We start from the raw sequence: 25,563 nt of genomic DNA, 5'->3' as shown, positions 1-25,563 counted from the left end.
TTTAATAAACATCATTCCACCTCCTGGTATGATCACATCTGAGTAGGAAAATAGTAAATTGATCAAATTCTGTCAGATGAAATATCATGTCTTCTACTCTTGGCAACCTCTTGGTATCGCCACAGATTATAATACTGTGGTCATGAAATTATCCATGTCACAAATCTCGGTTTCTCCTTTTAATTGCTCAAGAAAAACAAGCCTTTGGTAACTCTAGTTACTGTATGCTACAATACAAAACATATTACCAATAACCATTCCTGAACTAATACATGACCAGATAGTGTTCCCAGAGCAGTTTGTTTTCTTGTTTCTCATAATTCTGTTTGATCTTCTATTTCTTTTGACATCTGTAGGTAAATCTACCAAAATCTTTGTTCTTGAAGAATTTTCATCTCAGGAAGTTCTCATTCTTGCCCTCTGATATAAAAATAACCACTCCAGCAATTAAAATATATCCAAATAAAAATAAGTCAAGGTTGCTTGATGACTACTACACAGGCACCTGCTCTCCCAATATTCAAGGAAGCCATCTGTTGAAAAAGATGAAACACAATTTAAGACAAATTTTACTGTCTTAAAATATACAAATTATAATGTATTTAAACCACTCATTCATATGCATGAAAATCATTAATAAATGTGCTTTTCTTTTCCCAATTTATCCACAAGTAGTACAATATAAATGGAAACAATGAAAATGACATTTACATAAAACAATAATATGTATATTGAAATTTTTTAAACCTGCAATCATTTACAGAATTTTTAATGAAAGTAATAAATTCTTTAATGATTTTTAGTGAAATGAAGCTGTTTTAGAAAAGTTTCCAGCAAAGATTTATTCTAGAGCTTGCATGGACACATTTGTGATATTTCATAGTGACAGCTTAGAGTATATTTTAGATGAAATAGCTATTTCACTATTGAAGTCATTGTGAAGTTATTTCCCAAGATATTATACTGAATTAAATGTGTTATTCATTCTTTCTAAACAGAGACATATAGTGATATAGCTTCAATATTTTGTCATTAATAGGCCATAATTACAATTGCTACAGGGCCTATTTTTTTAAAAGGCTACATTATGCTTGTCATTGAAATGAGAACTGAGATTTTTAAAATAATCCTGAATATGAAATTGGCTAGAAGTATATTAAAAAACAATAATTTTTACAAAGTTTGTAATGAAAATTTATTCCATAGAGGTAAACTAAGACTTTAGTAATTTGAACTTTTTCATATCAATGATTTTTATTACAGTTTTCTAAGAATAATTTATGCACATAAAAATATTAGGTAGATGAGAAATTACAGGATATTATTTCAAAGAGAAAGGAATAAAATGTAACAAATAAAATCACTATGAACAAAATAACCTCAGATCACATACATTATCTTATTGATTGAGAAAGGACATGGTCTCACTCTCTAAATATGAAAATTACCACCATTATCTAATTATCTACTAGTTCTTTTAACTGTGCTTATTGTAACCTGCCATCCCCCTTGCAGGTTAAAAATAAAAACAGAAACAAAACCAAAAAACCTTCCCATATGACTTTTTTTTATTCCTTTCATTTAATACCCTATTTTTTAAAAAGCTAATATAACATCTCTTGTCTTTTTCATAGATATTTGCTCAAAATGAGAAGTGAAAAGGGGCATGTGATATATTGACAGCATATTGTGTGTTAAGAATAATTTTTATAGATCACTGTCACCTTTATAATCTCATCATATGTTGTCATCTCTATATGACAGGCATGTGAATGGAGTGTCAAGAGACAATATGTAAATCTGGTAACATTAATGTCTACAATCTGAAATATTTCTGACTCCAAACTGCACACAGTTTCCATTGTCTCTCTTTTAGTTTCCAATGATTTTGAAGCGTTGTTTCATATCAGAGTCATCTAAGGGACTTTTACAAATATAAGTACTCAAGGCCCACCATTCAATCGGAATGGGATGAGTATTGGGTAGATGTATTTTTGAAGTTTCCCAAATACTCTCTGATGTTCATTCAATACTGAAAAATACTATGCATAGTTTCTAGGTGAAGTACAATGTACATACTTTCACTTTATGTCTGTATCTACATTTGCATCTATATCTCTATATGTGCCTATATGTGTGTGTAAAAATGAATGTCTGCTTTTTTCCCCCGAGTTTACTATTCCTCCTGTACTTCTTTTACCAGTGAATGCCACCACTTTCTACCCAGTTGCTCAAGACAGGAGCCTAGAGCACATCCATGACCCTTAGTTTTACCTCCCTCAACCTTGCAGGTAAATAACCATCAAGTCCTATAAGTATCTCTCCAACCAACTTAATTATACCCATTCTTACTGTCTTCAACCTAGTTCAGGTTACAGTTTCACCTTAAGTGTGAAGGGGAGCAGAATATGCCACTCTAGGATATGCCACTTTGGCATATTGATTATTTTGAACTAAAGGTACATGAGAGATGCCGGACACAGGAGGGACACTCTGACCCTCCTTATCTCCCTTAAAGCAGGAGAAAATTCTCCCATGTGAAATGGTACCCTCTCTCTACCAGGAGGGCAGAGGCATATTTATCACCAGACATAGGGAATTTAGGGCCAAGAAGGTTGTGTAAACAAATCTTGTAACTTCTTCACCAATTTACTACCTCAATCCCAAACCACTTTGTCTACTCAGTTCTTCATGAATTTATTGTTTCTTTGTCTAAAAAGTATCAAAGCTTCCTGCTTTGGTCACTTTTTGAGTCTCATATATTTATGGGGTTTCCATATGTACAAAATTAAATTTGTTTTTCTCCTGTTAATCTGTTTTATGTCAATTTAGTTGTTTCATTAGCTGAAGAAACAAGAAGGAAAGAAGGAACAATTTTCCACCCCTACAGTGGATTAGTAAAATATGTCCTAATAAATTTCCGACTCTGATCTTGCTTTCTCCTAATCGTTTTTCACTTCTCATCAAGTGCAATCATTTTAAAGCACAATTCTGATTATTTACTTTCCCTGTCTAAAATCTTTCATTAGATCTTCTTTAGGTTTATGGCAAAGTCAAGATTCTATAACATGGTTTCTGGTCCTATATGATATAGACACAATTTATCTCTCCAAACTTACTGCTCACCGCTTTATTTATTGACGAATGAAACATGCCATGTGTTATCTTTCCTGCGGCTCTTTAAAAATTATCTTCCTTAAACCAAACCACTCCCCATATTTTCATCTGTTTAACTATTACTCATTTTCTATGCTTCACTTTACATATCATTTCCTGAAAGAAGATTTCTCTACCCAACACACTTAAGTTCTATCATAGTGTTAAGTATTACCCTTACCCCAGCATTTATCATTCTATTTTAAGCATTTGATATATTCTACAAAAATACATTTTAAATATTTGAGACCTCTTCCCCTTTTCCCCCTTGGTCCAGTTTTATCTTACTTAATACATATTTTAAACAATCTGTCCTGTTCTCTCTCCAGGGTTATACCTTTCAGCCTTAGTATGATAACCTAAAAAGGTTGGCATGAAACCAATTATTAAACAGCAACTGAAGATTTAAATATCTCACCAGGTTTCCCTGAAACTCATTCTAAGCATCTTATATATCTATTATATGCAAATAAACTAAATCCACGCACAACAGAGTAAACTGAATTGCAAAAATAATTCACAATAAATTTATTTAAGAAACATTCACATATCTCTCACCCCATGCCAGCAACTATGTCAGTTTTTCGAGATATGACAGTAAATGACACACTATCTTTGTTTCTTTACAGCTGCAGGTAGACGAAGCAAGACAGCACTACAACAATGTACCAAGGAAGACATGAAAGGGTGATTTTAGCCAGGCTAGGGGAAACGGAATTAAATTGTTCTTTCTATGTCTTGAAGCACACATATTGTTTTTTCAAATCAAATTAAAAAAACAAAATAACAATGTTAAATGACAAAGTCAAATTTATTTAAAACACAAACACACACACATACCTGCAAGCATGCATGGGTTTGTTCTCTGTGTAACTATTAAGACATGAATCTGGCAAATACTCTCTAATCTATTTCCATTATTTCCAATTCTAGCTAGCTTGGGAAATTTTTCAAATATACATTATTATATATTTGCTTATTTATTCTAATGCTTGACCATTTTATGGTGCCAGTAGTAAATGAAATAACCAGATGATATTGTCCATTTACGGGGTATGTGAAGGGAAGGTGACAGGTATTATCCAGCAAATACCAGAACTTTCTCTAGTGGCCTGGAATCCTGAAAATTTTCAAAGGGATTTTGTGTGGGTTTGCTGATGGTCCCTTGAGAGTCTTAAAAATATAAATAATGATAAGATATGGATATAAAATCTTAAAGTAATTAAGAGCTTTAAAATTAATGTTTATTGTACTAAAATAAAGTTGTTATAAAACATTTTATATATATTTTTTTAATTTTTTAATACAGCAGGTTACTATTAGTCATCAATTTTATACACATCAGGGTATAAAGGTCAATTCCAATAGCCCAATTCATCACACCACCATCCCCACCACCCCGTGGCTTTCCCCCCTTGGTGTCCATACTTTTGTTCTCTACATCTGTGTCTCAACTTCTGCCCTGCAAACTGGTTCATCTGTACCATTTTTGTAGGTTCCATATACATGTGTTAACATACGATATTTGTTTTTCTCTTTCTGACTTACTTCGCTCTGTATGACAGTCTCTAGATCCATCCTTGTCTCAACAAATGACCCAATTTCGTTCCTTTTTTATGGCTGAGTAATATTTCATTGTATATATGTACCACAACTTCTTTATCTATTCATCTGTTGATGGGCATTTAGGTTGCTTCCATGACCTGGCTATTGTAAATAGTTCTGCAATGAACATTGGGGTGCATGTGTCTTTTTGAATTATGGTGTTCTCTGGGTATATGCCCAGTAGTGAGATTGCTGGATCATATGGTAATTCTATTTTTAGTATTTTAAGGAACATCCATACTGTTCTCCATAGTGGCTGTATCAATTTACATTCCCAAGAACAGTGTAAGAGGGTTCCCTTTTCTCCACACCCTCTCCAGCATTTGTTGTTGGTAGATTTTCTGATGGTGCCCATTCTAACTGGTGTGAGGTAATACCTCATTGTAGTTTTGATTTGCATTTTTCTAATAATTAGTGATGTTGAGCAGATTTTCATGTGCTTCTTGGCCATCTGTATGTCTTCTTTGGTGAAATGTCTATTTAGGTCTTCTGCCCATTTTTGGATTGGGTTCTTTGTTTCCTTAATATTGAGCTGCATGAGCTGTTTATATATTTTGGAGATTAATCTTTTGTCCATTGATTCATTTGCAAATATTTTCTCCCATTCTGAGGGTTGTCTTTTTGTCTTGGTTATGGTTTCCTTTGCTGTGCAAAAGCTTTGAAGTGTCATTAGGTCCCATTTGTTTATTTTTGTTTTTATTTCCATTACTCTAGGAGGTGGGTCAAAAAAGATCTTGCTGTGATTTATGTCAAAGAGTGTTCTTCCTAGGTTTTCCTCTAAGAGTTTTATAGTGTCCAGTCTTACATTTAGGTCTCTAATCCATTTTTAGTTTATTTATGAGTATGGTGTTAGGGAGTGTTCTAATTTCATTTTTTTACATGTAGCAGTCCAGTTTTCCCAGCACCACTTATTGAAGAGACTGTCTTTTCTCCATTGGATATCCTTGCCTCCTTTGTCATAGATTAGCTGACCATAGGTGTGTGGGTTTATCTCTGGGCTTTCTATCTTGTTCCACTGATCAATATTTCTGTTTTTGTGGCAGTACCATATTGTCTTGATTACTGTAGCTTTGTAGTATAATCTGAAGTCAGGGAGTCTGATTCCTCCAGCTCCGTTTTTTTTCCCTCAAGACTGCTTTGGCTATTCGGGATCTTTTGTGTCTCCAAAAAAATTTTAAGATTTTTTGTTCTAGTTCCACAAAAAATGCCATTGGTAATTTGATAGGGATTGCATTGAATCTGTAGATTGCTTTGGGTAGTATAGTCATTTTCACAATACTGATTCTTCCAGTCCAAGAACATGGTATATCTTTCCATCTGTTGGTATCATCTTTAATTTCTTTCATCAGTGTCTTATAGTTTTCTGCATACAGATCTTTTGTCTCTCTAGGTAGGTTTATTCCTAGGTATTTTATTCTTTTTGTTGCAATGGTAAATGGGAGTGCTTCCTTAATTTCTCTTTCAGATTTTTCATCATTATTGTATAGGAATGCAAGAGATTTCTGTGCATTAATTTTGTATCCTGCAACTTTACCAAATTCACTGATTAGCTCTAGTAGTTTTCTGGTGGCATTTTTAGGATTCTCTTTGTATAGTATCATGTCATCTGCAAACAGTGACAGCTTTACTTCTTCTTTTCCGATTTGGATTCCTTTTATTTCTTTTTCTTCTCTGATTGCCATGGCTAGGACTTCCAAAACTATGTTGAATAATAGTGGTGAGAGTGGACATCCTTGTCTTGTTCCTGATCTTAGAGGAAATGCTTTCACTTTTTCACCATAGAGAATGATGTTTGCTGTGGGTTTGTCATATATGGCCTTTATTATGTTGAGGTAGGTTCCCTCTATGCCCACTTTCTGGAGAGTTTTTATCATAAATGGATGTTGAATTTTGTCAAAAGCTCTTTCTGCATCTATTGAGATGATCATGTGTTTTTTTTTTTAATATAGATATTAAATGTCCCGTTTTCAAAATTTATTTATTTATTTTTGGCTGCGTTAGGTCTTCGTTTCTGTGTGAGGGCTTTCTCTAGTTGCATCAAGCGGGGGCCACTCTTCATCACGGTGCGCAGGCCTCTCACTATCACGGCCTCTCTAGTTGCAGAGCACAGGCTCCAGACGCACAGGGTCAGTAGTTGTGGCTCACGGACCCAATTGCTCTGCGGCAAGTGGAATCTTCCCAGACCAGGGCTCGAACCCATGTCCCCTGTATTGGCAGGCAGATTCTCAACCACTGCACCACCAGGGAAGCCCGATCATATGGTTTTTATTCTTCAATTTGTTAATATGGTGTATCACATTGATTGACTTGTGTATATTGAAGAATCCTTGCATCCCTGGGATAAATCCCACTTGATCATGGTGTATGATCCTTTTAAGGTGTTGTTGGATTCTGTTTGCTAGTATTTTGTTGAGGATTTTTGCATCTATATTCATCAGTGTTATTGGTCTGTAATTTTTTTTTTTTTTTTGTAGTATCTTTGTCTGGTTTTGGTATCAGGGTGATGGTGGCCTCATAGAATGAGTTTGGTAGTGTTCCTTCCTCTGCAATTTTTTGGAAGAGTTTGAGAAGGATGGGTGTTAGCTCGTCTCTAAATGATACAATTCACCTGTGAAGCCATCTGGTACTGGACTTTTGTTTGTTGGAAGATTTTTAATCACAGTTTCAATTTCATTACTTGTGATTGGCCTGTTCATATTTTCTATTTCTTCCTGGTTCAGCCTTGGAAGGTTATACCTTTCTAAGAATTTGTCCATTTCTTCCAGGTTGTCCATTTTATTGGCATAGAGTTTCTTGTAGTAGTCTCTTAGGAGGCTTTGTATTTCTGTGGTGTCTGTTGTAACTTCTCCTTTTTCATTTCTAAATTTATTGATTTGAGTCCTCTCCCTCTTTTTCTTGATGAGTCTGGCTAAGGTTTATCAATTTTGTTTATCTTCTCAAAGAACCAGCTTTTAGTTTTATTGATCTTTGCTATTGTTTTCTTTGTTTCTATTTCATTTATTTCTGCTCTGATCTTTATGATTTCTTTCCTTCTGCTAACCATGGGTTTTGTTTGTTCTTCTTTCTCTAGTTCCTTTAGGTGTAAGGTTAGATTGTTTATTTGAGTTGTTTCTCGAGGTACGCTTGTATAGCTATAAACTTCCCTCTTAGAACTGCTTTTGCTGTATTCCATAGGTTATGGATCATCGTGTTTTCATTGTCATTTGTCTCTAGGTATTTTTTGATTTCCTCTTTGATTTCTTCACTGATCTCTTGGTTATTTAGTAACGTATTGTTTAGCCTCCATGTGTTTGTGTTTTTTACGTTTTTTTCCCTGTAATTCATTTCTAATCTCATAGCGTTGTGGTCAGAAAAGATGCTTGATATGATTTTAATTTTCTTAAATTTACTGGGGCTTAATTTGTGACCCAAGATGTGATCTATCCTGGAGAATCCTCCGTGCACACTTGAGAAGAAAGTGTAATCTGCTGGTTTTGGATGGAATGTCCTATAAATATCAATTAAATCTATCTAGTCTATTGTGTCATTTAAAGCTTCTGTTTACTTATTTATATTCATTTTGGATGATCTGTCCATTGGTGTAAGTGAGGTGTTAAAGTCCCCCACTATTATTGTGTTACTGTCGATTTCCTCTTTTATAGCTGTTAGGAGTTGCCTTATGTATTGAGGTGCTCCTATGTTGGGTGCATAAATATTTATAATTGTTGTATCTTCTTCTTGGATTGATCCCTTGATCATTATGTAGTGTCCTTCCTTGTCTCTTGTAACATTCTTTATTTTAAAGTCTATTTTATCTGATATGAGTTTTGCTACTCCAGCTTTCTTTTGATTTCCATTTGCATGGAATATCTTTTTCCATCCCCTCACTTTCAGTCTGTATGTGTCCCTAGGTCTGAAGTGGGTCTCTTGTAGACAGCATCTATATGGGTCTTGTTTTTGTATCCATTCAGCAAGCCTGTGTCTTTTGGTTGGAGCATTTAATCCATTCACGCTTAAGGTAATTATTGACATGTATGTTCCTATGACCATTTTCTGAATTGTTTTGGGTTTGTTTTTATAGGTCCTTTTCTTCTCTTGTGTTTCCCACTTAGAGAAGTTCCTTTAGCATTTGCTGTAGAGCTGGTTTGGTTGTGCTGAATTCTCTTAGCTTTTGCTTGTCTGTAAAGCTTTTGATTTCTCCATCGAATCTGAATGAGATCCTTGCTGGGTAGAGTAATCGTGGTTGTAGGTTCTCTCTTTTCATCACTTTAAGTATATCATGCCACTCCCTTCTGGCTTGTAGAGTTTCTGCTGAGAAATCAGCTGTTAACCTTATGGGAGTTCCCTTGTATGTTATTTGTCATTTTTCCCTTGCTGCTTTCAATAATTTTTCTTTTTCTTTAATTTTTGCCAATTTGATTACTATGTGTCTCAGCGTGTTTCTCTTTGGGTTTATCCTGCCTGGGACGCACTGTCCTTCCTGGACTTGGGTGGCTATTTCCTTTCCCATGTTAGGGAAGTTTTCGACTATAATCTCTTCAAATATTTTCTCGGGTCCTTTCTCTCTCTCTTCTTCTTCTGGGACCCCTATAATGAGAATGTTGTTGCATTTAATGTGTCCCGGAGGTCTCTTAGGCTGTCTTCAGTTCTTTTCATTCTTTTTTCTTCATTCTGTTCCACAGCAGTGAATTCCACCGTTCTGTCTTCCAGGTCACTTATCTGTTCTTCTGCCTCAGTTATTCTGTTATTGATTCCTTCTAGTGTAGTTTTCATTTCAGTTATTGTGTTGTTCATCTCTGTTTGTTTGTTTTTTAATTCTTCTCGGTCTTTGTTAAACATTTCTTGCATCTTCTCAATCTTTGCCTCCATTGTTTTTCCAAGGTCCTGGATCATCTTCACTATCATTATTCTGAATTCTTTTTCTTGAAGGTTGCCTATCTCCGCTTCATTTAGTTGTTTTTCTGGGGTTTTATCTTGTTCCTTCATCTGGTACATAGCCCTCTGCCTTTTCATCTTTTCTATGTTTCTGTGAATGTTTTTTTTGTTCCACAGGCTGCAGGATTGTATTTCTTCTTGCTTCTTCTGTCTGCCCTCTGGTGGATGAGCATTATAAAACATTTTAAATACCATTTTGCTCTTTGTGAGATACTATATGATCCAAAAGAGTGTAATAAAATACAGATGAGGGAAAATGGCCTTTAGGATGCTTTTACCCATTACTACTACATACATTATTTTGTTTTCAATTTTAGAGGAATGATAAGCATAATGGCTCATTTCTATAAATATGTAATGAAGATATTATATCATTTATATGCCCATAAACTTCCCTTATTTAATGTTCATTTGTAAAAGTAGCACGTTTAAAATATATACCACTGAACTGGTACATTTCCTTCACAAGTCGACAATCATAGCAGTGCTCCCTTTGTAAACACTAGGGACTCAGGAAGGTAAGGAATTAAAATATATCTTCTAAAATCTCAGTGCAATAATTACAGCTTATTTTATATTTGTTGCTCTCTGGATAAGGAATGCTTCTTTCTCACAATTAAAGTAAAACACAGAACATCACAGGACCTATTTCTCCAAATTCTTCCTATTTGTTCCTCCATTCCACCTTTCTTCTTCCTTCTTAGCCAAATGCATCTTCATTGGAATCAAAGGATTTTCCCTTGGGGAAGAGTAAGGTTCATAAGGCAGATACCTTAGTCTGACCATGAGGAGTCTGGTTTTGTACTTCAAAGTCAGCTTATTTAATATTTTAGTTGAACACATATCATCAAAACTGGCACAATCAAGGAAGTTATGTATCTTTAAAAGTAAACATTTTTTCAAAGAAATTTACTTCAATCAAATTTTAGTCAATTTCTATGACCAAAAATAAAGCCTTCTACACACTAAGGAATAAGAGGAGATGAGGTTATTATCCTGGTTCAACTAAGTAAGACTTTGGAATTTAACTGCATCCATTGATGGAAAATTGGTTTGTTTGTTTAAATTGTTTCTCCTTTTTAAGTTTCTGATAAAGGAGAGAAATAAGAAATATTAGGAGATTTGGCAAAAAAAGAAAGTAGGGAGAAATTGAATATAAGGACAAAAGTCTGAAAATATACCCATTCCCTTCATTACAAGCAAGGCTATAGTAACTGTACAGCATAAGTTATTTTCCACCATAATTAAGTTGTCCTCCTCTCATCTTTCCCCAGCACTCACACACACCCCAACACAAATACTCCAGATCTTAGACCAGATTGGGAGCTTCTCTGAGCATGATCCTGAATCTCTAACTACAGTGTATGTTCAAAGGCTAACCTAAGATCAGCCAATTATTTTACTCCTTCTTCTTGGCCAAAGTGTTTGTCCAGGAATGAGTGCTTTATACGACAGACCATTCAGAGCTCTTTGCTGTTTGTTTTGGGGTTTCTTTTGAACAAAGAATTCTTTTATTTTCTGATTATGGCTGTGAGGATTCCCACTTGGAGTTTCCAGCATCACCACCCCATGGAAAATTCTCTCTGCAGTGAGTAGCAATCAACCTAACAAAGATAGTTAAGCAAAAACAGGAGGCAGAAATTTGATTTCTGCAGGTTTCCATTCTCTTATTTTTGTTATCTCTAAAACCAAATATTTTAAAGATGAGTTTTTGTGAACCAATATATTCCACTTTTATTTTTTGCTTCAGCTAATTAAAATTCAGTTCCTGTCTCTTGTTATGACTTATAATACAGTGGAAATCTCACTGAAGCATGAATGTAACTTTCTAATATAAGTTTTATTGAAGTATAGAATACACAAGAGAAAAGTACACAAAAACATATGATTTAATTTTCATGTTCATTTTTACAAAATGAACATGAAAATGGACAAAATCAATCATTTTGAGTTCAGAGTAATTTGACTAGATACATTGCTGTATGTACCCCTCTCCTCCAAAGGAAGTAAGTGAAATAAATTCTTATATGTGAAGTAAATTATGCTGGCAACAATCTTACCTGGGTCCATTCATTAGTTTGTGGATCATAGGATTCCATAGTGTTGAGGTATGTCTGCCCATCATAGCCACCAACAGCGTATAGTCTGTCACCAAGGAGACAGACACCAACAGCATCTCTGGGCATACTCAAAGGAGCCACCATGGTCCATGTGTCTGTTTTGGGATCATATCTAAAATGTAAGGATAAAGGACATAACATATTCTAGTCACATTGAACTTTTACTATATTAATGATGCCCTTTCAAAACAAGCCATGAAAAAGAAAACTTAACTTTTTTTTCTAAAAACTCAATATTTAAGCAGGTTTTCAGGAACCAATATCCACAATGTCTGGCTTTCTATAGTTTAAGGTATTTTTAAAACATACCTAGACTCTTAATTGGATGGATGCAGAGTCATCTTACAAAAATGAATATCATGATTGCTTTCCACAAGGAAGTCAGATATGTAAATAACTATTGTTCCACAGTAGAATGAGGTTCTTTAAAACAGGTACAAGAAAGTGTTATGGTCATGAAACAGAAGTAATGGTTAAAAATCTGGGAGAATTATGAAATACTTCACATTTGAAGTCTCCTTTAAATCAGGTCTGAAAATCTATCCTAAATTTGCTAGAAAGAAAGAGATATTTTTTACAAAGGAACACAAGTGTTAATAAAAATGCATGGCCAGCTTTGTGGAAAGTAGGTGTGTAGTGTGGCCAGGTTCAAGGGTATAAGAAGAAGCAGTGCTTAAAAAGGTGGTTTTTGATCAGTTCATGGATTGCTTAATTCCCAGAGTAAGAAAGTATTTTGTGCTTACTCAATAGGAAAATAGGGAACCATTGAAACTTGAGGAAATAAGTACAACATGAACAGAGCTATCTTAATAGCTTAATATCTGTGACAATTAATCAGGATTCACTGGAAAGGAGAGATTGGTAAATCAAGAGATTGAAGCAGAGGGTCCAAGTATTATTATTGAATTTTAACTAAAAAGAATTAAATTTCCAGAGAGTCTGATCACCATACATTACATACAGATATTTTATGTGTTGGGTGGTAAGACACCAAAGAATTCCTTGGTGAGTGTGCTTTACTTCAGCTAAGAAGGAATGATTAAGCCACCTCTTTACCTTTAACCTACAACTGCAGGTTCAGGTACGAAAACATCTAGTAAGAACCCAGTAGAGCAAATATAAAAGAAGACTGGATGACAGCAAATTTATTCCTAGTTTGTTTTTCTACTCCAATCTTGTTATGAAATTTTAATGAAAAAAAGAAACAAACACAAACAAGCCAAAAAACCCACCTACAGTTTATTGAAAATAAAGAAGGTCGTTACAAGAGAAATGACTAGAAGGACCCCAAGGATCTGGAATTTATATTTTGCAGAGAATATTTCTCCCAGGACATTACATGCATTTACACACCATGTCTGGAGGAGTTGTGACAGCCAAGATGATATATGTGAAATGAGAGATTAGTTGAATGCCTGAAAATCAGGACCACCTTAAAGTATAGGCTGTCAGGCAAATAAAAAAGTAATTTTATATGCTGTAGTTAATAAGTGTAAAACATCACAAATAGACACAGGCACACATAGACACAAATGCAAATATGCAATCTATGCTATCAAATCTTCTTTAAGATATTTAAACTTCTACCATGAATATTTTGAAATATATAAACATAAAAACAGAGGACAAAAAAAAGGAAAGATGAGAAAAGAAAAGACACCACAAGGAATCAAATTGTACAATCCACAAAGTGGAACATTTTATAAGATACCTGACTGAATTTTTCAGGGAAGAAAAGCCCAGTAATAAAATGAATTACTAAGAAGAAGTAGCTGTTCTAAATTAAATGTGACTTTAAAATGTAAAAAAATAAAGTGAGTGAAACTTACTTGGACCCAATTTATAGACCAACTATTAAAAGATGTTTAAGACATTTTGGAAATTTTAATTCTGGGTATCAGATTATAATAAGAGATTATTTAAATTTTTATTAGTTGTGATAATGACATTGTGATTATGCTAAAAATGTAAAGTTCTGATCATTTTCCATTGTTTGTTTCTGGGATGAATTCATAAAGGTTTTGAGCTAAAGTAAAGAATTACTTTAAAATACTTCAGGGAAAAAAATACTGTAAAGGTGAATGGATGATGCAATTTGGTGATGGTTGTTGAATCTGGGTAATGAATACGGGGAGTTGTTTACTTTTCTGTCAGGAAATTTTTGTCATAAAAATAACTTTAAAAGGAAAAATGTATAATACTCCTAATTTCAGTGAAATGTGAACGTTCTTTATATTTTATTCATTTTCCAATAGAAGCCAGTCTGCCTTTTATCACAATCACTTCACTTAAATAGCTTTTCCTGAAGTCCTATTTTAGTCCCCATGTAATTATTATTCAGCTCTATAGGATTTTTTTCAACTACTGTCTACATAGCAGACTTTATCACTTTGCAAAAAGGCAGAAGAACTGAGAAAAAAGCTAACACTAAGAGCACTAAGGAATAATAAATGCATTTCTGAAGGCTTCTGAAATTTTAAGTGAAGCTTATATAATGAAGATATTCTCATATACTCATACTTCAGGAAAAATTAAGAAAACACTAGTATGTCCTATATCTAGGTACACATTTAGAAATAATATACTACACTTTGAAATAGATATCATTCTTTTCACATTTTACAAAATTCCTGAAGAAAAGTTAAAAAATTTAGGCATTCTCCTAGAAGATACAAATCTTTGAATTAAATACACCTATTTTCATTGGTAGGTAACATATTTTATGTGTTTAATAGCAATCTTTTAATTTATATCTGACAATGGTGATGATATTTAAACTTATATATATTGCTAGAAAATCAAACCAAACCAAAAGAAAAACTGAGTCCAAACCCTACCCCCTCCTACACACACACTCACACTCTCTCTCTCTCTCTCTGTCTCTCTCCCAGATATTTATGCAGTAATCACACTAATTCAAAATTACCCAGTAATGGTTATCCTTGTTCTCACATTAATGAATCTAAATTGATTTTTCTGTATTTAGAACTCACTCCGTGGATTTACCTCTCAGCCTGGGGATACACATAATTGTTACCCCCCAAATGAACTAAACAGCATTTTTTAGCTTAGGGAAAGATCCACAGGTGTATAAGCTCTTTCCAAACAATTACTAACAGTGAACACTATCATTTTCTGTTCACGTTTTTGACAAAATTTTGTTCTAAGCATTCTTTTTTGCTTCGGTTTGCCTGTTTATAAAAAGAAAGAAAGAAAAGAAAAAGCGGGTGGGGGGCTGCTGCTGTCTTTTTGCATTCAGGCTGTCTGCCTTTCCTACGTCTCACCTTGGCCTTCATGGTCAGAATGTGAGCTCTGCATCAGGGACTCTATTAAAGTTTACAGCCCTCAGGAAAGAGATGCATCCGTATATAGTGGCTAAAATTGGCTGTAAAATGAAAACTTGCTAAAGGCATATGATAATCACAGAACAAAAGTTAGTTTCTCATTGAAGATCTCCCTTGAAATTTTTGAAGTACCATTACCTTTTCAAGCATTGTTATTTCTACAATTAGAAGATAAACATTTATCTTATGTTTAATGGGCAATATAACTAGATTTCTGTTCCCCCTTTCAACAGTTTTTGCTTATTTTTATACAAACATATTTTTTTTAATTAATTAATTTATTTATTTTTGGCTGTGTTGGGTCTTCGTTTCTGTGCGAGGGCTCTCTCTAGTTGCGGCAAGTGGGGGCCACTCTTCATCGCGGTGCGCGGGCCTCTCACTATCGCGGCCTCGCTTGTTGCGGAGCACGGGCTCCAGACGCGCAGGCTCAGTAGTTGTGGCTCACGGGCCTAGTTGCTCCGCGGCATGTGGGATCTTCCCAGACCAGGGCTCGAACCCGTGTCCCCTGCATTGGCAGGCAGATTCTCAACCACTGCGCCACCAGAGAAGCCCAAACGTATTTTTTAAAGTTAATTTGATTTCAACTTTTCTATGAAGGTGTATGAAAAACTCTATTTTGACTAGGTCATATTCCATTACATCTACTCTTCCAGATTGAGGGGAGGAGAGATGAGCTGGTGACAGAACCGGAGAAAGCAAGGACCCGCTAAGCAACTCCGACTCCTCTCAGGTGTAGCTTTCTCATTAAAGTTTTAAAAATTATTTAAGCTATTGTCAATCAACAGAACATGGAGCATACACAGAAGATTTTAATGCTAGTAAAAACTCACTTTTAAAATAAATATCTTTAACAGTTCAAAACTAAGGAGAAATAGATTCTTTATGTAATTATTTTCTCTACTCATATAATAGAAAAATTTACTAGTGCTGTGAGCCCAAATTATGTATTTTTAAATACCTTTCTCAACGTGAAAATGAATTTCAGAGTTTGATACCAGCGTTGATAACCTTCCATCTATATAAGACATCACATGTTTCATCTTTTCATGTACATCTACCTTCCACAGAATTGTTCTCCTTCCTCCAAAGCTTGCAGATAAATTACCATGATGTCAGCATTCCAGGCAAAATATCCCAGGACAACAGATTACTCTGTCACTCCCTGTGTCCAGCTGACCACTTCAAAGATAACACTTGCCTCATAAGCTACTGAGGCAAATATTAATCACAAATATAAATTAGTATGGCTATGGTATAGGTTAATAATTATTGCATCTACTTATGAAACAAGGGCTTTATATATGTAGACTGTCATAGGATCTCCATCTGTTATATATATTTCTACCAGAAATTTGAACATAATTTGTTATCAAAGAAGTAGCAAAGATTATGCATGCACAATAATAGAAAAACAAAGGCAAAAAAAAATATTTTCATGCTGCACTCATTTGGCTGGTTCCAACAGTAAGATCTTAAGAAGAATAAAAAGAAATATTTATTATAAAGTACAAAAGTGCCTACCTAACATTTTAACTTTAAACAATTCAAGCAATTACATTTTTGTAGAAAATTTAGGATCTCACATATCAAAAAATGTGAATTAATATATTAATGTGCTACTTAAGGCCTAGGATAGCATCCATAATTTAAATTAAAAGTAAGTCTCTCTTTTATCATCTCTCTTCAGTGTTCAGAAATTCTTGGATTATGTCTAAACCAAAAGGATGAAATGAGAAATTAAGAGAAATGAAAGAATCCAAAATTCCATACTTGCTCTATATATTAATGTTTATGGTAATCTGAAAAGAATTATTTAAGTAGATAATGTAGTTATCCCTGTATGTTGGACAGCATATCTTAAATTATTTCATTTTTAACAAAGATCTAAAGATGATAAAAATTGTCATATCCTGACAGTAATAAGTTAAATACTGTTATTTTAGATGACTTTTTCTGTTATGACTGGAGTAGATTTTGGTAGACCTTGAACAAAAGTTGTATATTTATTATAAGTTATATATCAAAATTGTGATTGTTGTTAATAATGTTTGGTTGATAAGATATAATGATATAATTTTCAACAAATATATGAATAATTGCTTAATATTTTCGTCTCAATCAAATATTTTCTGTCTATTGAAGATATGCCTAAAGTATATGTAAATCATGAATCCTCAGCCAGTGATGATGGAAATGGGTGTTCACATGCAAATAGAGAAGTAATAAATCAATATCTATCTACATATCTTTCCATCAGTCCCTCCAAACATTCATCCATCCATCCATCCCTCCATTTATCCCTTTTAAAACCTGTCCATCTTTCCTTCAATCCATCTAAACATTCATCCATCTCTCTATCCATCCCTCTTAAAATCTCTATCTATCTATCTATCCATCTATTTATCTATCTACCTACCTATTTACAGTATACCTCATAATGCTTTCCTTGTGAGAAATTTGAGGCCTCTTTTTCTTGGTGTCTGACTGATTTAATAAATGCTTGTTAAGTGCTTACTCAGTGCCAGGAATTGAGCCAAGCGGAGGAGTATAGGCATAGACAAGATAATCTTGGCCAGCACATAGAATCTAGTTTAGTGGAAAAATTGATGTAAAACAAATAATTTTTTCATTATGTTGATAATTCGTACAAAGGAAAACTCCATTGCACTTTCAGGTCAAATCTGCATTATGAGAAGTTTCCTCTGGCTACTCTAGGGGAAAAGATTGGAGGAAGCAAGAGTGGATATTACAAAGGTAGGTTTAGGAGGTTCCTTTAATCTTGACACCCTTTCATATCAGGTCTCATTACTGGGATGTAGATTCAAGGGCAAAGGTGGTCCTGATCTCTTATTAGCCAGCAGTGGTACTGATGACTTTGAGCATATTTTCTGATCCATTGCCTGATTTCCAGCTTTGTGATCTCAAAGTTCTAATTATTCATTTCTTTATCTCTTTTTTTCTAATACATTTTAAGCTCTATTTAGTACAGTGAAAGCACACACAAAACTATATTTATTGAATAAGTGAATAGATAGATGAATGTGCTTTTTCTGATGAATTGCACCTTCTGGGTCTAAATTCTGCTAGAACTTACTGCATTTTTGCACACTGCTTTTGTCCACTAAGATGCTCTCACTAGAGTGAGGCTTGGCTACAAAATTAGTTTTTACTGTTCCAGCAACTATTCTAAACTTCATGTTCTTACTCAGTCCCTGCTTTCTTATCTGTTCTGATTTGAAGTACCGATGTTCCTTGCATTTAAGAAAGCCTGAATTTACAATTTTTGATAGGTGCTATATAACTGTACTTTGCTACTTTATAATACCTTTACACTTCTATAAGAAATCATTGTCATATAACAACATTTGTCTATCTACTTATTTATCTATCTGTAAAGCATAACATTGTACACTACCTGCTATTCCTAATGATTTGTTTGCCTATGATTATATACTAAGAAACATTCTTTACATTACACGTGCAAAGTAATTCTACAGGGGTACCATTATGTAAAATCATCAATATAGAATATATCTTATAGAAATTGTAAAAAATGCTGTTAATCTGACACATGGTATGAGCTTGGATAAGAATCATGATGATGCTGTGCTTCTGCATTACTTAAGCTGTTCATCCCCACTGCACTCCTATAACTTAAAATAGTTATGCTTTATTAAATACAATTTTGCACCATAAATGTATTCCTAGACTGAATTCGTTATGCCTCTGTTCACAAACAACATTTTAATGCATTAGAGAGTGAACTTAGAAAATAATGTGTATGAAATATCATTTTATTAGTAGCATTTATATATTTGCCATAAAAGTAGCAGCCCCATCATATTCATTTTCTTTGTCATTTTTTCCCAAGAATTTAGCAAACGAAAATGTGAATAATCTGTCATTCTATTAGCAGTATTTTTAAAATAAATGTTTGCATGTTTGTGTTTATAAAAGCATACATTTATTAAGTTGGACTCTGACCACTGTCCTCACTGTAGCACCTATAGTTCCTAATTTCACTGGACAAGAGAACATTGAAGTGCAACTGTGGTGAGCTTAATGCCATCCTCTATGTATATATAGCCATAAATCTACAGTCTATTTCACAGAGTAGCGATATCATTAAACATTTCTGTATTTTATTCAAGAAGTGGCTTAAGTTTGAACAGAGCCTGTTCACTAAAAGCTATCTCCTGCCAATGGCCTTATTCTCAGTAAAAATGTTCATGTATCCTAAGAATAAAGTATCATAAATGAGAGAGAGCCCCTTTCTTCCACTGACTATTCCACTATCAAGCATGGATATAAAGGATTTGATTTCTTAATATTAAGAGGAAAATTGCTGTGGTCATCAGTGTGATCCTCCAGACATCTGTTCCTCTCCCAGGTACAAAGTCAGATACTGTCTTCCCACACTCTGAAGTTTTCTGTGACCATGTGACTGAGTTGTCATCAAAGTATCAACAAAGGAGAATTATATTACTTGAAGGTTGAATCTTTAAGAATGCATAAACAATGTAGTACTATTCTCTGGCTTTTCCCTTCTGACATGGAGATCAGTGGTGCCCATATTTTGGCTTATATGTCATTCTGGGTACTAAAGTAATAATATCACATGGACACATAGCATGAAAAAAAAGAGCATTATAGTATTAAGTCACTAAAACTTTTGAAGTTATTCATTAAGGTAGAATTACTTATCCTCTCCCAGGTGATAAAAAAAAATTATCCTCAATATTTCCTAATCTCACTTCCTCATGTATCAGCATGTTTCCTTATGTAATAGAAAATATCACTGTAAGTTTCTCTAACTCTCTAATCCTTACTTCACATGACACAAAAGTGCTAAGAGATCCACATCCACTAAAGAGAATTCATCCATAACCATGCCAGGAAGTGTGTGGATAGTTGGACCAAGACTGAAGCCAAGGTAAATTTTCACTCCAGCCTCTGTGCACCTGCCATTTTTAAGAAGGAATTAAAAGAGGATCTATACTTCTTCTATACACCAGGATAATAGGAAATATAGTTCTAATAAGCCTGTCTTACATTAAGAAAGGTATGGCATAAAACAAAGTTCATAATTCACCTTTACGAATTTGAAAAGTGTAGTAGAACAAATAAGACAGGATGAATAGAACAGATAAATAAAATATCAATTTTTTAAAAAAAAGAATTAACAGACATTCATGCATTTTAAAAATTATTTAAAACTGTATTTTAATAGACCTTTTAAAACATATTAATGAGAAGTTTAAAGATAACTTTAGAATTATGTAAAAATAAATTGTAGGGTTTTTAAAAATATTAGTTGAAAAGAACGGAAAAAAAGAAAGAAGGAAGGAGGGAGGGAGGATGAGGAAAGAAAAAATAAGGTAAGACATAAAGTGGCGTGTGTGTGTGCGTGCGCGTGCACGTGGGCACGTGCATGAGCGAGAGAAAGAGAGAGACTAATAAAGCAGCTCTAGGAGTTGAATTTACTTTCCTAAATTATGCAGATTTTATAATCGTTTGCATTAGGTATCAATGTAATTCGCATTCTTTCTTTCACTATAACTGTGCCTTGGGGTCTTACCTTTCTACGTAATCTAGCAGCCGAGAACAGTGGTTTGAAGCTGGAGCATCATGACCTCCTACTGCATAAAGAAAACCATCACATGTGGCCACTCCAACACCCCCTCTTCGTTTACACATTGGAGCACACATGTTCCACTTATTTGTGTGAGGATCATAATATTCCATTGAACTCAAACAGGAACTTCCATCTCGACCTCCAACTGAATACAACCTAAAAACACAATGGGGAAAACATGATTTAGTATTACAGTCTGTATGACCAGATGAAGGAAAGGAAAAGTCCTTTACAAATAAATTTTCAATCACAGCATGAGCCTCAAATGTGTTAAAAATATATTACGTCACATGGAAATTTTTGTTAAAGGGACATTATAACTAATTATGTATACCTAAATCCCATGATTCTAATAGGCTGTATACTAGATGCAATTAAAATGATAATTTTCTAACCTCTTTATTTCTAGAATGTTAGATTAAAACTATTTTTGTGTAAATAATTAAATCATCTAATACATTATTTTAATAAATATTGAGGAATGCCTATTTTGAAAATAAGATATATTTATCTTCAATTTTTCTTGAAAATGAGCAAAATCAGAAGAAAATCGATTATCTTACTTGTTGTTCAACAATTGATTTTGCTATTGATTTTGCCAGTAGGTAAATCATGCCTACTTCTTGTGTTCTGTATTCACAGTTTAGAACACTAAATAAATGGAATAATTTAAACACATATTGTCATAACACTAGCTTTCTTAATCAGTGCCTATACTATAGCTAATGTGTTATCTGGATAGACAAAACTTTATAGGAAAAAAGAGTACAATGATATTAGCCTGATTGAATATTGCTGAAACTTACTTGATACACTTATTTTGCTATTTCATTAATGAGAAGTATGATAGGAACCCAGGAAAAGAAATATTACAGCACACATGGTACTTAAAATACATTCATAGAATACAAAAGTAGAAATACATGATCTATTCTTGGTAAAAACATTCTTGCTTATTTAATAATAGCCATGAAGATTGTATCACAGAAAGGTACAGAGTTGAATTTATTTATTTACTCATTTATTCAACACCTAACTTTGAATGCCTAGTATATGTCACACAACATCCCAAATTTTGTGAATATATCCGTGAACAAAACAGGAAAAAATTCCTTGCACTCAATTCTACTAGGAGCGATATAGACATAATACACACAGTAAACACGTGTATTATATACTACTAAGGGCTGTAGACACATAGAGCAGGGAAGTGGGGTCAGGAGTGCAAATGGTGGGAGTGGGAGTTGCAGTTACAAATTTAAGTATATGATCAAAAAAGGTCTCATTGAGAAGGTGATGTTTGCCCCCAAACTTGAAGAAGATGGTAGTGTTTGGAGGTGAGTTCAGGAATATCTCTGGGGGAGAAGATTTGAGGCCGATTGAACAGGTGAGTGCAAAGTTCCAGGGGCAGCAAGGAAGCCAGAACAGCAGGAGCAGAGATAGTGGGCAGGGTAGCAGAGGAGATGATGGGTAAGGGTAAAGGGTGGGCCTCACACAGGTGTTTAGACATTTGTCTAATGTCTAAAGCAAATGTAGACATTTTCCCTAAGTGAAACAGGAAGCCATGGGAGGATTTTGAGTAGAGGAATGTTATAACTTGTTTATGGTTTAATAAGATTAGATGTCATGAAATTTTTGCTTTACTAGTGGACATTATGCTTAATATATTGGTAAACAGACTTAATTCTAACTAAGTAAATGCATAGGAAGACTTTATTACTTAGTATATAAAATAGTTTAGGCCTTAGATTTAAAAATTCATCCTCTAATATTCTTTAGTAAGTCTAAAATATGATGTTTAAACTGACTTCAAATCCTGGAGATTTTTTAAAGATGTTTATGTTTCTCTCAATGCCTGACATGAAAAAATACTTTTGATTGCCCAAGTGTTCCCGTTATGGATGTAATGCCTCTGCTTGATGACTCACAAGTTGTCCGCTGGCTCTCAGTCTTGCAATATGCTGAAATTAACCAACAGGAGTAATTTAAAGGACAAGTATTGGACAATTTAGCTTGCAAAATCACCCAGAAGTGAAATGATTATTCACTCGGAAGTTTTTATCATCCTAAATGCTTCACAAAATCTGAACTTTATTTCTGTTTCATTTAAATTGAAGATCTAACTCAAAAGAAGTATGCTATAATATTGAGATATTGTTATTAAAACTTAGCAAAATAACTTTTTGCAGAGATTTTATTTATTGGTTAAGTATCTTCATGAAGGGCACCTAGCACAGTCCCTGGTACATAGTTTACATATAAGAAAAGTATTCCCCTTTTTATTTTCTATTGTTTTAATGGAATGTTTGACTTCAAGCTACTGTGTTTATTCATACACTTTATAGTGACAAATTATACTGTTGCTTTATCTGAATCCAGCATTGCTGATACTAAAATAATTCTATACAATACTTTATCACATTTTTTTGAAATTATTAGAGAATGCTAACATATACAAATATATAGCTAAATGTGTACAAAAATAATGATAATTAATTAAACATATTGCTCACATTATAGAAGTCAAATATCGAGCCTATTAGCATAGCCTTGTATTTGAAAATAAAATTTACCTTAAATTTCACAAGTTACAACATCATTGACTTCTTAATATAATTATATATATATTATAAACCACTATTTATTCAATCTCTCTGCCTTTGTGTGAACCCTCTCCTAATAAACTCAGTAACACATGGGTTTATACAAAAGAAATGTATGTAACACCTCTATAAAAATGATATAATAGCTGACAGTTTCTTTTGTAAAATAAATGTTTGATACATCATAGCTGTTATTTTATAAATTATTTACTAAACCTAAGCTAGGTTATCAGGGTTTTATTTCATTTGGTAAATGTCCCTTTTAATGTTCTTCCTATTATATAGTCTACAGATTAACAATGAAATTATTGTAATTTTGATAATGTAATATAAATTATTAATACTAGAGCAAAATTGGTTGAAAAGAATAAATACACTACATTTTTTCTTCAGAAACAGCTTTACAAAAGAAATGAGAAAATTGTAATTGTATAGAAGAGATAATAGTGTCCTTTGGGGCTGCTTTATGGAGTAATTATTAAAACCAACAGATGTATTTCAATACTTGAAAATATTTTGCAGCTAGCATAAATGTTGCAATGTACACACAAAAATTCATGGACAATTATCTAAGGTTATCTTCTCAGATCTCCTCTTACAATCTATTTAATCACAGTTTAGACTGATGCCCTGTTTTGTTTTACTACAATGACGAATTAGATGTTGAGAATATGAAGAGCAGAGAAGGATCTGATACTAGAAGTAAATGCACTGACAACATAAGAAGTGACAGCTGACAGTTTCATGGCAAGAAAGGAAACATGACATTTTAACTTAGAGTTGAAAGATGAGTAGAAATTTGTAAGATGAAGAAATAGGGGAAAGCATTACATACAGGGAAAGCATTATGTGTAAAGACAAGGGACATGAAAGGTCATAGCCGGTGATAAATAGAGTGGCAAGTATGTCATATTGGTGGAACGGGTGGTAGTGAAGGAGGGGAAGAAGCGATATGGCTGGTAGGATGAAAAGGTTAGACTGAGAATGAAGGGGATTGTATGCCACGCTATGGAGCTGGAATTTCATTCAGAGGCAATGAGAAAAGGGCAGAAAAATAACATTCTTAGGAGATATCAGTGTCACAGGTCAGTTTCCTGTAAACATTGACCTGTATATCCCTCCTTGCATGCCAAAAATTGGCAGGAGGTCAGAAATACCCCTGACTTAAGTAAACTCTTCTAGAATTTTGCTGAGAATGAATGAGTCTTCCCTACCCCTTTCATTAACTTATGTGTTTATTCAGCGTACAGAAAAATTTTATATAAAGTTTAGCAACAAGGTCTTCCTGTTTTGAGATCTAGTTGCCAGGTGCCCATCTCAGCACCATGTATTTTATATTCTAGTACAGGTATACTTCATTTTATTTATGCATGATTTATGCATTTATTGCATTTGATTGTGCTTCACCTTATTGAGTTTTGCAGGTATTGCATTTTTTTTTTTTTACAAATCAAAGTTTTATGGTAATCCTGCATTGTCAGATGACGGTTAGCACTTTTTGGCAATAAAATATTTTTTAAATTAAGGTATGTAGATTGTTTTTAAAAACATAATGCTATTGCACACAATAAACTATGATATAGTGTAAACATAAATTTTATATGCACTGGGAAACCAAAAACTCCATGTGACTCCCTTTATTGCAATATATACTTTATTGCGGTGGTCTGGAATCAAACCCGCAGTGTCTTCGGGGTATGCCTGTCCATACAATATGGCAATAGGAAGAAACAAATTCTGTATTAGTTAAGATATGGGTTTAAATGTGTGTAAAGTGGCTTTGCAGGTAGGTGTTGAGACCCAGGCTGCTTCCAACTTTCAACATATCATCTGTAGGATAAGACCCTTTATCAAGAACTGTGAAGAGTCTGAAATTTTACCAGACCTGAAAGCTAACAAATTAGCCTACCACAGTTTCGTAGATGCTGGTAAAAGACACAAGATTCTGGGATCAGAAAGAAATGACTTTGTTTTTCATGCACAACAGATAGAATGAGCTCCATGTTCACATGGGTTCCCCCTGTCCCTCCAAGTCCCACCAGGGTGATACAGAGAGATTCAGGTGAATGCTTATTTACATAGAGGACTTTTCTCACTTCTGGAGTTTAGGCACTGCTAATCCTTAAAGGGGCTGCCAGCAAACCTGTCCAATCATTGCTCTGAAGGTAGATATTATCTTTATTATT

At 33.9% G+C, this 25,563-nt stretch overlaps 1 protein-coding gene across 2 annotated transcripts in view; it reads right to left on the bottom strand.

Moving 5' to 3' along the window:
* Positions 1–473: 473 nt before the first annotated feature.
* KLHL1 (kelch like family member 1) overlaps positions 474–25,563 on the bottom strand; it is a 411,623-nt gene continuing 386,533 nt past the window's right edge. For both annotated transcript variants that reach the window (XM_061170762.1, XM_061170763.1), the window contains 3 exons: positions 20,718–20,930; positions 11,736–11,907; positions 474–533 (listed from right to left, as the gene is read on the bottom strand). In XM_061170762.1, the coding sequence (XP_061026745.1) occupies positions 474–533; positions 11,736–11,907; positions 20,718–20,930 (445 nt within the window). The remainder of the gene's footprint in view (positions 534–11,735; positions 11,908–20,717; positions 20,931–25,563) is intronic.

Source organism: Eubalaena glacialis, chromosome 16 (genome assembly GCF_028564815.1).
Source record: "Eubalaena glacialis isolate mEubGla1 chromosome 16, mEubGla1.1.hap2.+ XY, whole genome shotgun sequence".
NCBI lineage: Eukaryota > Metazoa > Chordata > Mammalia > Artiodactyla > Balaenidae > Eubalaena > Eubalaena glacialis.
The sequence above is the reverse complement of the archived record's forward strand: the minus strand, read 5'-3'. Positions and strand labels throughout refer to the sequence as shown.